This window comes from Rhinatrema bivittatum, chromosome 8, assembly GCF_901001135.1.
Source record: "Rhinatrema bivittatum chromosome 8, aRhiBiv1.1, whole genome shotgun sequence".
Classification (NCBI taxonomy): domain Eukaryota; kingdom Metazoa; phylum Chordata; class Amphibia; order Gymnophiona; family Rhinatrematidae; genus Rhinatrema; species Rhinatrema bivittatum.
In genome coordinates this window covers 262,390,877-262,405,843 of record NC_042622.1, presented here as the reverse complement: position 1 = coordinate 262,405,843, position 14,967 = coordinate 262,390,877, and the positions used below count along the sequence as shown (strand labels likewise).

Here is a 14,967-nt window from a genome sequence, read left to right as displayed (position 1 = left end):
GTTAAGCCTCTTCGTCAAACCTGGGTTAAATTTATGCGCTTGCTAAAGGTGGACAAGGTGAACCCCTTGCTGTTACCTGTTCAAGGGAATCCAGAATTTCTTCCGGGATTACATACGGCTCCATTTCAAAGGTGGGGCAAGCTGGGAATAACCTATGTGGGACACGTGGTAAAGCCGGAGGGCACATTCTTTTCTTTGAAAGAATTGCAGGACACATATGGAGTTTCCACTAAGGAGGTATTCCCATATTTGCAGCTTAAACATTATATTGCGTCTCTGTCATTGGGAGGGGAACAGGTGACCTCCCTTGAAAAGATTAAAACCCACTTGCTATTAGAGCAGGAAAAGCCGTCATCATTGTCTCAGCATTATCGATTGCTTAAGCAATTACAGCTAAAAGATAACAGGGCCATATTGGTGGAAAGATGGAATAGGGATGGGGTATTTGTATTAAATGCTGCTATTCTTGAAATGTGTTTTAGACGAATCCCGCAGCTCTCCACTAACATGTACTACCGCGAAATGCAGTATAAATTTCTCCGCCGCAGCTATGTGGCTGCCCAAGAGGCGTTTTATTGTAAAATAGCGCCTTCGTCTCAATGTCTGCGTTGTGGCTCAGCGCGGGGCTCGTTATCCCATGCATTTTGGGCTTGCCCGCAGGTCCAACAATTTTGGCAGAAGGTGGTGCAGTACTTGGAGTCAGTGCTGGGGTTCCATATTCCTTTCTCCTATTATTGGCTACTTTTTGGCTGCATTTCGCATTTGAAGGTGAAAGCTCTGGGAGCCCGTCTGTTTATACAAAAAGCGTGCCTAGTAGCCAAGAAGACGATCCTTCTATATTGGAGGGAGCCTGCGAGGCCATCTTATTGGGCGTGGCGCAATAATTTACATCATATGATGCAGATGGAATCCTCTATAACACGCCTAGATCTACGGCAGAGGAAACACTTCTTGGAAATATGGGAGCTATACTTACAAAGACTTCCACACCGAGTGCGTAGCTTAATTGTAAATTGGTGACTGAACTTCGGTGATTCCCACACTCAACATCAACGACCTGAATAAAGACCTGGTTTCCGGATGGCAAAGAGACATTGGGGAGGGGGGAGGGCGGAGGGGGTCAGGGAGGGGTCGGGGGTTTTATTGTTAAGGCAAAACCTGTCTGTATTGGGAAGTTCTTTTTGGCTTTAATTGTTGTTATCTAATGAAAACTCAATAAAATTGTTTATTAAAAAAAAAAACAAAAAAAAAAAACCTGGCTAGTTTTGATAATATTACAGCTCAGCAGGGAACAGAAGGCAAAAGGAAGCAGATAAGGGAACTATGGGATCCTTTCCTTTCCAAGAACTCGGAGACGCTCCAGAGGCGCCTTAATGTCCCTGATTCAGGCAGTTTGCCCAATACAGGATCCATACAGTATTGACACGGGTGACCATCCTTACTCGCTTCTCATTAGACGGAAAGACAATAGAATTGGACGATTTGACAAACTACAATACTAACAAGATGACTAGGAACTGTTTAAGGAAACTATGTTACAGTGCAAGCAGTAGAAGATGAGCTAGTTAGGGGAGGGGGAGGGAGAGAGGGGGTGAAGATCAGGTTGTTAAAAGTAATAATGGGGTAATCGATTATTCAAGAGATAAGCACGCCCTGTACCATTACTTAAACGGTTTTACTCTCACAGCAGTTAAGCTAAGAGGCGATATACTGTCCTCTTATGTGTTCACAAGGTTCATAATAAATCGTTTGACACATCTTCTTTACTCTGGCTTACTTTGTACTGGGATGCCCAAGTTTGTTATGAAATGCTAAGTTCTGGCTGCAACTATGTATGGGTATTTCAATGTTTTGCTGTAAAAAACTAGCCTCTTTCTAATTTATCAGTATGTCATCTAAATGTTTCGTTATCCCAATAAAAGATATATATATAAAAAAAAAACGAATGGTAATCTCCATGCCTTCTGCTAAGGTAGTACCTGCTGCACCACCAGGCACGCTTTCTTCATTCCCTTTAGGAGTTGGCCATTGAAGCAGCCCTCTGCTTTTTCCCTTTTGTTGGCGTATCAGGATCTCAGCCCATGGAAGTCGGGGTCCTTGGTAGTCATCCGAATCCAATTCCTCTTTCCCCCTGCTGTCTAAGTGGGGAGCAGTGCTGCATGAAGAATCCTGTGCTGGCAGGGGAGTTTGCAGTTGAATGAAACCTCGAGCCAGATTTTCTTGAATATATTTGGACACGGCCTTAGTTTCTGCACCTGACGAAGGATGTCCGGCCACATGGGGGGGCCAGAGTTCCAGGAAGCAGTTCAATGGCACAATCGTATTCCCAATGCCTTGGGAGCATCTCTGCCAGAGTCTTTGTCCTTATGAATGTTAACTCCAACTGCCTTACCCAGCTTATCCAGAAATCTGGACTAGGAGAGGCCCTCGGGTAGTGACGAGTGTCCCAAAGCCTCAGGTAGGGAGTCAGAAGGATTTCCTGCTGATCCTCCCTCTGACCCAAGGGAAGAATCCAGGATCCCAATGAGGATGTAGGTGATTGAGATGGGGTGTGAAATAGTGGCAAGGACTCAACTCCCGCCCCCCGTATGGGTTCTAATGGGGTGTCCCTGAGATCAGGGTCCCCTTCTGAGCAAGCAAATCTGAGAGGAGAGGAGAGGCTGAAGAGTGCCCGTCTTGTCCTTAGCTGCAAAGGAAGCAAAGCAGTCTTCATCAACTCTGCCACTTGGTCTAAGAGCTGTTGTGCTGTCTGGCCAGGCACTGGGGGTGGAACATCCTCTTATGAAATTAGAATGATCTCCTTTGGAGGGCCCTCTGTAATATGTTGGGGGATCAAGTGCACCACCAAACAAATGGGATCTGGTGTCTCTAGATGAAGACCTCATTCCAGAAGCTTTGATGGAGAAATAGCCCTTGAGCGAGGAGGAGGTAAACGGAGCATATCTCCTCCCGCACTTGAGGTCCTCCCTGAATACATTGAGGGGATTGGTGATTTCAGAAACAGCTGCATCAGTGGCATCAAGACTTTGTGTGTCGATGACACCAATCCGCACTCCAAGACCCGAAGCATCAAATGTGATGACTATGCTGAGGGAAGAAACACCACCAGTCTCAAGGCTCAATGTGTCAACAGCTCTGGGGCTCAATGCATCAACGACACGTGGGCTGGATATACCAATGAGTGGTGAATCAATGGTGCCGAGATTCCACGTGTTGATAATGCAACTGGCACAGAGGTTTGGTGCTGCTTCGTTGGAGCCAACAGCACTGCTACCTCCAAGGAGTGAGGCTTGTTTTTCCTTAGCTTGCCCTAAGTCCTACAGTGCCCACAAGGGGCTTGCAGTTGCCTGAGAATGGTGTTTTTGCTGCTAGCTCAACCCTGATGAGATGGAGGGGCCCCAAGGCCTGCTATGACGAGGGAGGCCTGCTCGGGGAGCTCCTGCTCAACTTACTGTGAAATCTCTGGTGGTCTAGTGGTGGAGGAAGTGATCCTCAGTTGCTTTTGCCCCAGCGGCGCCATTTTGAAAAATGACACCAGCTGACCAAGGGCTCCTCTGGCAAAGAGGAAGAGGAGCTGTTACAACAAAAGGCCTATGAGTATTCCCAGCCACAGCAACGTGAGGAAAAAAACCCCACAGTTTAATAAATTGAGTACCACCATTTAATAAATTACACATAATGTTCTCCACAGTAAAAAGGCACTTCTACCACTGTTTTACAATAGCTTAGTAAAATGACCCCTAAGTGAGTACCTGAGGCAATGGAGATAGAGTAACTTGCCCAAGTTCACAAAATGTGATGGTGGCAGACGCAGGATTTGAAGCCTGGCTTCTTGGTTTCTCAACTCACTGCTCTAACCACTTGGCCATGCCTTGTGCTGAGCTCTTTTCTCCATTCTCTCCCCTCCCTCATCTCCGGATTTTCTATGAATTAAGAAGGTACAGGCTGGAGTGCTGAGCTCCGCTCTCTGTTCACACTTGTCGCCTCCAGTTTCAATTTGCAAAGATGTAGTGCAGATCCCTGTTCCCCCCCCCCCCCTCACTTGCAGTTTCCCTTGAGGGGGTGAGAGAGTCTAGTGCTGAGCCCTGCTCTCCGAATCTCACCTCCAGCTTTCCTCGGTACAGCTCCAGGCTGTGGAGACGCTCTTTATACGACCTCAGCTCATTATGGAGCTTGTCCACGCGATTCACCTTCTCCCGCAGAACATCCAGGTCATCACGATAGATGTGGGCCAGGCGAGCTTCGTGGGACAGGTCCCGGTTCTGCAGAATCAGGAAGACAGACAGAGATAGTGAAAAATTTTAGACACTGTGGAAAACAAGAAAGAAACTGTTAATGAAGGCATTTTCATTCCCCACAGGTAGCCTACAAATCAATATTCGAAGGGAAACTCTCTGAGGCATTGCCCTTTCAAAATCCAGTGGCGGGTCCCTGCCCCAAGGATTCAAAGTATTCAGGGTAAAGCCCACGCCCTAATGCCACACCCTGGTGCCACCACGTTTCTCTACATTTGGGGGAAGAGCAGCTGAGGTGGAAACCTCAAGATGTTTTCCCTTGGAAAACCTTCTGAAAATTACCCTCAAATCTTGTTTCTCATCATCAAAGAAACCTGAAATATTTCTGAAACAGCAGCATCAGAAAAATACATGGGGAAGGATCATTTTCAAAGAGCACGCGTTGGCTATAGCCTGTAAACTTTAGCCAGAATGTTCATACAAAAGGTATTGGGTGTGTGAGCCCTTAGTACTGCGGTGTAGTTGATGCAGCCTCAAGGGCAAACCCCCGAGGCCTATCCTGGCAGCTGGCGAACATGCCCTGTAGTGGGATAGTCTGGAGCTTCATCTTTACCAGTCGCCTCCTTCGCAGATTGAGCCCTTGGATTCTGGCGGCTGGCAGGACTTAGTTGGGTCCCTACAGCGGTGGTGATAACTAGAGTCCAGAGACACACTAGGATCAGGGCAAATAGCAGGTTCACGGAGTCAGAGACAAGACAAGGTCAGTGCAGGCAGCTAGAAAGAATAGTAAGGTCCAAGCAAGGGATCAGACAGCAGGTAATCGTGGTCAGGTTCAAGCAAGAGGTCAAGATCCGCTGAGTCAGGCCAAGGGTGGATGAAAACACACTGAAGAGACCGGACAGGACAAGAAAGGAAGACCAGACTGGACAAGGCTGTACTGGAAGACAAAGCAGGATGAGGAAAGGCTGGAGGACAAGGAACACAAGAACAAGAACGCTGGCAACACGTACTGCTAGGCAGGAGACCCATTGTGGGCAAGGCAGAGGCGTCAGATGAGCCCTTATACAGGGCTGGATGTGCTGACATCATCATCAAGGGGCACCAAGACCTTTCCCTGTCGCAGGCCCTTTAAAGGCACTGGTCAAGCGCGTGCGTACCTAGAGGGACATGCTAGAGATGCTGGTTCTGGAGGCATCCTGCCACACGGACAATGGTTGGCGGTGGTAGCCAAGAAGTGGGGCCCAGCATGTCCAGCAGCATTGGGGTGAGTGCAGGGACGTTCCACAAACTGCCAAACCTAACAGTTCATAGTGGATTTATGTGCATAAATCTGCTTTAAAAATTCACAGGTGTGTGCAGACCTAGCACCGATATATGTGCACAAAGGGGCATTATTTGCTCAGGAGCAGGTGTAACTTTGTGCATTATGCTTGTGAAAAAGCAAGTTTGCTTACCATAAATGCTGTTTTCCGTAGATATTCTGCTATCTACGGAAAACACCGTTTATGGTAAGCAAACTTGCTTTTTCCTGTTGACAAACAGGCTGAAGTAGCCATGCTGAATGGGGAGTCCCAAGCTGAGGGCTATGAAAAAGTTGACCTTTTCTAACCAGAGTATCCTTCACTTATGGTGATTTGTTTGTTTTTTTTGCAACTCGGACTCCTCTGTGGACAGCATTTATTTGGATGATGGATGGTGCAACACTGCTTGTCCTACTGCACTATCTGATCTTTCCATTTCATCTAAGCAGTAGTGTGACATGAAGGTGTGGACAGACAACCAGGTGGCTGCCCTGCAGAAGTCCTCAATGGGTACATTTTCCAAGTATGCAAGGGAAGTCTCCACTGCACACACTTGATGCGCCTTTCTGGGATTCGTCAGAGAAAGGGACTGTGCAGGATAACAATGCTGTATGCAGGAAGTAATCGAATTAGAGAGAGTTCTCTTCGTGACCGTTATTCCCAATCTATTAGGGTTGTAGGACACGAAAAGCCAAGAAGACTGTCTATGATTCTGCGTTCTTTGTTTATAATAGGCTAAGGTCCTTTTGCAATCCATAGAATGTAACTGCCCGTTCTGTTCACCTTGATGTGATTTGAAAAAAATGGTGGGAAGCGTAATGGACTGATTTAAGTAGAAGGTGGAGATAACCTTCGGCGAAAACTTCGTATGAGTTCACAGAACTACTTTGTTATGGAAACATTGCAAATATAGTGGAAAGTGCACAAGAGCTTGCAGTTCACCTACCCTCCTTGCTGAAGTGATAGCACCAAGAAAATGACTTTCCAAGTCAGAAATTTTAGTTCAGCTGTTTCCAAGGGTTCAAATGGAGCTTGCATTAACCTTTGCAAAACTATATTTACATCCCAAGGCACTGGAGGCTTTTGGCAAAAAAACAACAAAGGGACTACCTTACACCGTGGAAGATTTTATTAGAGGTGCCCGACTCGAACTGAGTTTCGCCAACAAGGCTGCATCAGGGGCTTTATGCTGTAAACATACTCTCACCACAGTAAGAGTCAATATATCAATCTGTGTATTGATTGTTGCAATAAAACTTACAACGCAGCGATCTGTCAAAGAACAAATAATACTGCAACTGTGGTGAGAGTATGTTTACAGCATAAAGCCCCTGATGCAGCCTTGTTGGCGAAACTCAGTTCAAGTCGGGCACCTCTAATAAAATCTTCCACGGTGTAAGGTAGTCCCTTTGTTGTTTTTTTTGCCTTGGCTACGTGGGACCGCCTTCCAATTTGCTTTATTGGACCTTCACTGGAGGCTTTTGCACAGGAGGTCACAAGTGTAGAAGGCCTAGTGATATCAGCAGAGGTGGTGATATGGGGCTTCTATATGCCAAGGTGTGGTAAGCTGCTATGGTACTTAAGTGCATGCGTATGGAGGAGGTTGTGAGGCCATTGCTGGAAAGGTGATGGAGATAGTCAAGTAATAGACATCGTTCACATGTCAATGGATCTAAGGCTCGCTCAGTATACCATCTGGTATGGCAGTTCCATTTGAAGGCATAATTATGTTGCATGGATGGTTTTCTTGTCAAGACTAAGATGCCTTCGACCTCTGAAGATAAATGGAAGTGCGCTATAGTCATGCGTTCAATATCCACGTCATGAGATTGAGGGAAGGTTGCAAGGGCAGAAGTAGCAATCCTTCTTCTTGGGCGAGACGCGGTGGATTGGTTCCCAGACTTTGTGGGGTGGGGGGGCTGCTGATAGTTGTACAAGATATTCATACCAAGGTTTTCTTGGCCAATCTGGGGCTATCAGTATCATCTTGGCCCGATCTTGCATACACTTTTGTACTGTTTTTGTAATTAGTGTATTGGTGGGAAAGCGTATAGAAGTCCCTGAGATCAGGAATGCATTTGGCGCTTCTCTGTAACAGCTTGGATAGAGGGAGCAGAATTGACCCACTTTCTTGTTCTGTTCAGTTGCAAACAGATCTTTCCAAGGGTGCCCCCAGTGATGGAACAGACAGTTGGCTTCTGCTTGAGATAGAACCCATTCGAGTGGTTGGAATACTCTGCCGAGTCTATCTGCTTCTGTGTTTATGATCCCTGGGAGGTAGACTGCCTGCAGGGAGGTGACATTGACTTTTGCCCAGTGCCAGATTAGCAAAGTTTCCTGCCAGAGGATCCAAGATCTCATTCCCCCTTGCTTGTTGAGGTAATATATTGCTTCTTATTGTCCATGTGGATCATTATATGTTGGCCTCTGAGTATGTGCTGAACGTTTTGAGGCCATGACACGCTGATCTTAATTCTAGAAAGTTTAATTTGGCAATGTGACTCCCGTGGTGACCATTGACTTTGCATCTTGAATTGTAGGAGATGTGCACCCCAGTCCTGAGTGGAGGCAGCCATAGTGAGTATGAACTGGAAGTGTTGCAGCCGTAGAGGGGCTCTGAATTTCAGTACCCTGGGCGAAGCCACCATGCTACATCTTTCTTCATGAAGTCAGTTTATGATGTTTTGAGATAAGGCTGTAGGAACTGCAAGCATCTCATGTGTAGACGAGTTAATGGAACCACATGTATCACTGCTGCCAGACTGTGAGAATGAGCTGAGCTGGCTCAGCTGACAGAAGCTGTATTCGTCTGGCTAGGTTTCAAAGTTTGACAATTCATTCATCTGGTAGGAAGACCCTGGATTGAAGTGAGTTTATCTGAGCTCCCATGAACTGTATCAATTGAGTCGAACATAAGTTCTACTTCTTGTAATTTATGACAAAGCAGAGATCCTCCAGATAAGTGATGGTCAACTCCATGTGAGAAAAAAGATCTTCCTTGGAGGGGGCTGTTATTAACCAGTTGTCCAGGTAAGGAAATATTCACACTCCGGACCAGGGCAGGTGAGCCACCACCACAGCTAGACACTTTGTGAATATTCTTGAGACTGATGACAGGCCAAAAGGGAGTACCTTGTACTGTTAATGTTTGTCCCTCACCAAGAAGATGGGTTCATAGGTAAATGAGCTTAAGCATCCTTGAGGTCCAGGAAGTACATCCAGTCCCGTGGTTGGATGAAAGATAGGATGATGCCCAGAGAAGTAATCTTGAATTTTTCCCTGCCCAGCTGTCTCTTGAGATCCCTAAGGTCCAGGATGGAAAGGAGACATCCCTGATTTTTTGAGGATGAAGAAGTATTTGGAGTAATAGCCCTGACTAAACTGGGTATGGGCCAGCTCTTGTAGGTTATGCTGCTTCAGGAGGGGTTGCACTTCCAGGCATAGGAGATCTAGTTGGGATTGATCAAGTGAAAGTGGGGTAGGTGGGGTGTCTGGGGATGGCTCTAAAATGTAGGTGATAATCCTTTTGGACTATTGTTAACACCCACTGATCCATTGTTATTTTTGACCATGAGTCTGAAATAGATTGGATTCTGCTCCTACTGATGTCGGTTGCTGAGGCGGTGTTCTCTTTAAAAATTCTGCTGCACTTTAGACATTTGTTGGCACCTATCTTGCTGTCATCCCCTTGATTGTGAAGATGGTGGTTGAGGATGTGGCTGTTGATATGAGGGTTGACAGTATCCCGGGTAAGGCCAATAGGGCTTCCTCTGATAGAAAGGCCTCTTGTACTGTGGGTAGAAGCAGCACAATGTGGATGCCTCGTCGCTTCCTGTGGAGAGGGATTGCATCACAATGTTCTGGTCCTTGACTTGGGTGACCATTTCCTTTAACTTCTCTCTGAAGAGGTTATCACCTAGGCAAGGCAAATCTGCCAATTTTTCATGTATATCTTTCCATATGCCACTGGCCTGCAGCCATGCCATGTGCCATGCTGCAATCGAGGTCGCCGATGTCCTTGCCACTGTGTTGAATATTTCATAGACTGCCCTCAATAGATCTCCTGAGACCCTCCTCCATATCATAAAGGAGGTGGGAGAGATTGGTTGGCCTTCTTCAGATCTGATGAAAGTTTTTAGTGATTGTAGACAGTCATATAAATACTGCACCATATAAAACTGGTGTTGGATCTGTGTCAACAGCATGGCACCTTGGAAGACTTTCTTGTTGAAGTCATCCAATAGCTTATGATCCTTACCAGGGGGTGAGTTAGAATGGAGCCTAAATTTGTTACACTCTCTTCATAGCCAATTTGACCACTATGGAATTGTAGGGAAGTTGTACAGTTTCATAGACCGGTGTTCTCTGAAGGCAAAAAACTTGAAGTCCAGTTTGCAGGCAGTGTGGTTTCCGAGGAAGGGGTTTCCCAAAACTTCATGAGATGGGAGCGCAAAGAGCTCACTTGGGATGTCCAAATTTTTTAGAAGGCCAATTACTACACTTGAGGATCCAGTTCTTTTCGGAAGTCCACCTTTAGAGCGGTATCCATTTTCTCAATGAAATGGGAATAGAAAAATATAGACACAGAAATGATGGCAGAAAAGGACCAAATGGTCCATCCAGTCTGCCTAACAAGCTTATAGTACTATCTGCTGCGCAGATTACCTGCAAGCTCATCAGTTTCCCAGACCATAAAAGTCAAGGCCCTCGTTTGTTGTTGTCTGAATCCAATAGATTAACCCTCTGATGGAGAAGAGTGGTTTGGTAGCTCCTCTGGTAAGTCTGATGGTATACCTGGCGAGCTTTCTTGGGACTCTCCTGGAGAAGGTGTTATGGGACTTTCTGATCTTGGGGAGAGTGCTGGTGAAGGCTCCCCAGAGAGTGGAAATGGGAGTAGGAGTTCTCCGTTATTCCTGGATGATCCTGTGGAAGGCAATGAAGAGCTTCTTGTTGCTCCGGTTCTGATTCTATTGGTCAAATTGGGTACATTAATGGAAACAATGGTGGTGGAGTCTACGGAAACAATGCGGAGAAAAAGTTCCTCACAATGTCTGTGATCTGATCCACTGCTTGCTAAGATTGCAGAATAGGAGAAGGTGGAGTTGGAATCTGTTTTCTTATGGCATGATGCTAATCCAGCAGAAGTGAGGGCACCAGTGGCAAGACAGATAGGATAGGCTGAGGTACAGGTAGCCTAAGAACTTGTTGCCACAGGCTGGCAGCTAGAGAAGGGCCAAGGGCTGCCGATGGCATTTGAGGAGGATATACCCTCTTTGGTAATCTTGAAGGAGGGATTGCTGCAGCCAGTATTTCACTTGGCGATGGGGATCCTCTGGGAAGAGGTGGTCCGGCATGGGCGATTGCGTTCTCCATCTTTCTCCAGGAGTCACCTAGGGCACGCAACCTCATCCTTTAGGTGCGTCACTCCCTTCAATATTTGGTGCGTTGCCTTCGATGCATGGGGCGCCATCTTCAGCACATGGTGGGCAGTCTTGGATGTTGAGACCTGGGTCACCAACTCAGCTGACTGGGGTGCAATTTTCGATGCGTGGTGCATCATCTTTGGTACTTGGTGTGCCTTCTTCGGCACCTGTGACAAGGGTGATGCATCCCAACCTCTATAACAGGGGTTTTCCCCCATTAGGTCCATACAGGGAGGGCACTGGAAGTACTCCTGTGGAGGATGGCCAGTGCTTCTGGGAATGGGGATGATGTGGCTGCCATGGAGAGGACCTCGTTGACCAAGTACACTTGCCTGCCTCTCCCGAAGAAGAAGATGGGGAGGCTGAAGAGCTGTTAGAAGCCAGTGCCTCTGCTTGAAGCCATGCTATCTTGTCAGCACGCTGCCTCTGTGCACTCGGAGACATTCTCCGCAATCCCTGAAATCGGCCTGGTTGTGATCTGCGCCAAGAAAAAGATAACAGTAGTTGTGGCCATCGTTGACAGACATAATGTGGCCACAACTACAATACTTGAAGCCGGAAAGTTTTCTTTGAGCCATGAGCACTGAAAAGTGTTTTTCGGGTTCGCCAAAGTAAGGTTCTGTTTTTTTTCACTTGTACAACCCCGCCCCCGGGGCAATTTTCAAAAGATCTTTTATGTACATAAAACTGGGGTTTATGTACACAACTCCTTTGGACATAAACGATTTACCCGGGTAAACTGGCTGTCTGAAAACTTCCCTCACCCAGTTCAACTAAAAGCAGATGTCAGGTTCCATAGAGCATGCACTTTTAGCTAGAAAGAAGGCAGATGCTCCTTAGGGAGGGGTTTTGGGCAGAATTGAAAACTAATGTGCATAGATTGAATTTTCAAACCTATGTGCCTTATTTTCTTTTTTTTTTTTAATCTTTATTTATCAATTTTCACTATATAATTCATATATTAATACATTACATAGTTGTAGTAATAACAATGAGTGGTTAATAATAATAATTTTCAATAGAAATTTTACCCACAGAAGAAGCAGGTGCAAAAGTCTGTGGGTACTTTAGATCCATGGTAATTATCAAAGGAAAATATGTGAGTAGACTGCACTTATGCAAAGGGTTTAGAAATTGCCCCCTTAAATTCTCTAGTTACAAGCTGAAAAAATGCATTACAAGTCTTTCTTCAGTCCACATTCCATTTTTATTCCCAAAACTAATAAATCAGAGATGCTGCTGTGCATAAGAACCTTAGAAACATAGAAATGATGGCAGAAGAAGACCAAACGGCCCATCCAGTCTGCCCAGCAAGCTTCGACTTTTTTTCTTCTCATACTTATCTGTTTCTCTTGGCTCTTAGTAACCTTTTGGTTCTATTTCCCTTCCACCCTCACCATTAATGTAGAGAGCAGTGTTGGAACTGCATCTAAGTGAAATATCTAGCTTAATTATTAGGGGTAGTAACCGCCGTAATAAGCAAGCTACACCCATGCTTATTTGTTTACCCAGACTATGTAATTCAGTCCTTGTTGGTTGTTGTCTGTATATAGATCCACTTTTCTTCATTCCCCCTGCCGTTGAAGCAGAGAGCTATGCTGGATATGCGTGAAGTATTGGTCTTTCTTCCCTGCCATTGAAGCAGAGAGCTATGCTGGATATGCGTGAAGTATCGGTCTTTCTCCCCTGCTGTTGAAGCAGAGAGCTATGCTGGATATGCATGAAGTATCGGTCTTTCTCCTCTGCTGTTGAAGCAGAGAGCTATGCTGGATATGCATTGAAAGTGAAGCATCAGGCTTATTTGGTTTGGGGTAGTAACCGCTGTAACAAGCAAGCTACTCCCCGCTTTTTTGTGAATGCAAATCTTTTTTTCCACATTTCCTCTTGCCGTTGAAGCTTAGAGCAATGTTGGAGTCGCATTAACCGTGTGTATGTTTATTGAATAAGGGTATTTTCTCCAGATAGTAGCTGTCATTCCCGCGAGCCACCCACTCTTCATTCACGTCCTCTAGACTTTATGGATCCACAGTGTTTATCCCACGCCCCTTTGAAGTCCTTCACAATTCTGGTCTTCACCACTTCCTCTGGAAGGGCATTCCAGGCATCCACCACCCTCTCCGTGAAGAAATACTTCCTGACATTGGTTCTGAGTCTGCCTCCCTGGAGCTTCAAATCGTGACCTCTGGTTCTGTTGATTTTTTTCTGACTGAAAAGGTTTGTCGTTGTCTTTGGATCATTAAAACCTTTCAAGTATCTGAAAGTCTGTATCATATCACCTCTGCTCCTCCTTTCCTCCAGGGTGTACATATTTAGATTCTTCAATCTCTCCTCATAAGTCATTTGATGAAGACCCTCCACCATTTTGGTCGCCCTTCTCTGGACCGCCTCCATCTTGTCTCTGTCTCTTTGGAGATACGGTCTCCAGAACTGAACACAGTACTCCAGGTGAGGCCTCACCAAGGACCTGTACAAGGGGATAATCACTTCCCTTTTCTTACTCGATATTCCTCTCTCTATGCAGCCCAGCATTCTTCTGGCTTTAGCTATCGCTTTGTCACATTGTTTCGCTGACTTCAGATCATTAGACACCATCACCCCAAGGTCTCTCTCCTGCTCCGTGCACATCAGCCTTTCTCCCCCCATCGAATACAGTTCATTCACATTTCCACTCCCCCTATGCATGACTCTACTCTTCTTGGCATTGAATCTCAGCTGCCATATCTTCGACCACTCTTCCAGCTTCCTTAAATCCTGTCTCATTCTCTCCACTCCTTCCGGTGTGTCCACTCTGTTGCAGATCTTAGTGTCATCTGCAAAAAGACAAACCTTACCTTCTATCCCGTCCGCAATGTCGCTCAAAGATATTGGTCCTAACACCGATCCTTGCAGTACACCGCTTAAAACCGCTCTCTCTTCAGAGAGAGTTCCATTTACCATCACACATTGTCTTCTGTCCGTCAACCAGTTTGCAATCCAGGCCATCACCTCGGCACTCACTCCTAAGCTTCTCATTTTATTCACCAGTCTCCTGTGCGGGACCGTATCAAAAGCTTTGCTGAAATCCAAGTAGATGACATCGAGTGCTCTTCCTTGATCCAATTCCTTGGTTATCCAGTCAAAAAAGTCAATCAGATTTGTCTGACAGGATCTTCCCCTGGTGAATCCATGCTGCCTCTGGTCCAGCAAGTCTCCTGACTGTAGATAGTTCACTATTCTCTCTTTCAACAGTGACTCCATTACTTTTCCCACCACCGAAGTGAGGCTAACTGGTCTGTAGTTACCAGTCTCTTCTCTGTTCCCACTCTTGTGAAGCGGGACCACCACCGCCCTTCTCCAATCACTCAGCACCACTCCCGTTTCTAGGGATCTATTGAACAGGTCACACAGCGGACCTGCCAGAACATCTCTGAGCTCCCTCAGTATCCTTGGATGAATCCCATCAGGCCCCATGGCTTTGTCCACTTTCAGTTTCCCCAGCTCTTCCCATACATTCTCTACTGTAAATGGAGTTACATCTACTCCACTCCCCTCCTTATGTGGGCATCACACTGCTACACATAAAGCATGTGTACAGCACAGACAGCTGAAGAGTAGGTCCTCATGATATACATAAAGCATAAATATGGCATGGGTATCTGAAGATTAGGAGATCAATATTCAGAGGCATTTAGCCGGATACTCACAAATTATTTGGCTAAATGCCAACTTTTGAAGATTTTGCACACATCCAGCTAAAATTTAGCCTGTTAACGTAGGAGGTGTACTGTGGCTGAGATAAGTTACTCGGATAAATTATCCGGCTAACTCCAATAATCAGAATTAGCTGGATGGCTTATCTGGCTAACTTTGGTCATGCCAAAGAGTAGTCCTAAAGTTAACCAGAGAAGTTATCTGGCTATATTTAAGATAGCCAGCCATGTTCAATAGTGCAGTTGCACCACTGAATATCCCTCCAAAGTTAGCCAAATAAGAAAATTATTACTTACCTGCTAATTTTCGTTCCTGTAG

General features: G+C 45.9%; 1 protein-coding gene across 1 annotated transcript in view; it reads right to left on the bottom strand.

Annotated features, from left to right (window-relative positions):
- The window catches only part of CCDC88B (coiled-coil domain containing 88B), a 168,770-nt gene that overhangs the window by 111,713 nt on the left and 42,090 nt on the right, over nt 1-14,967 (bottom strand). The window contains exon 10 of the mRNA XM_029614802.1: nt 4,104-4,262. Within this exon, the coding sequence (XP_029470662.1) occupies nt 4,104-4,262 (159 nt within the window). The remainder of the gene's footprint in view (nt 1-4,103; nt 4,263-14,967) is intronic.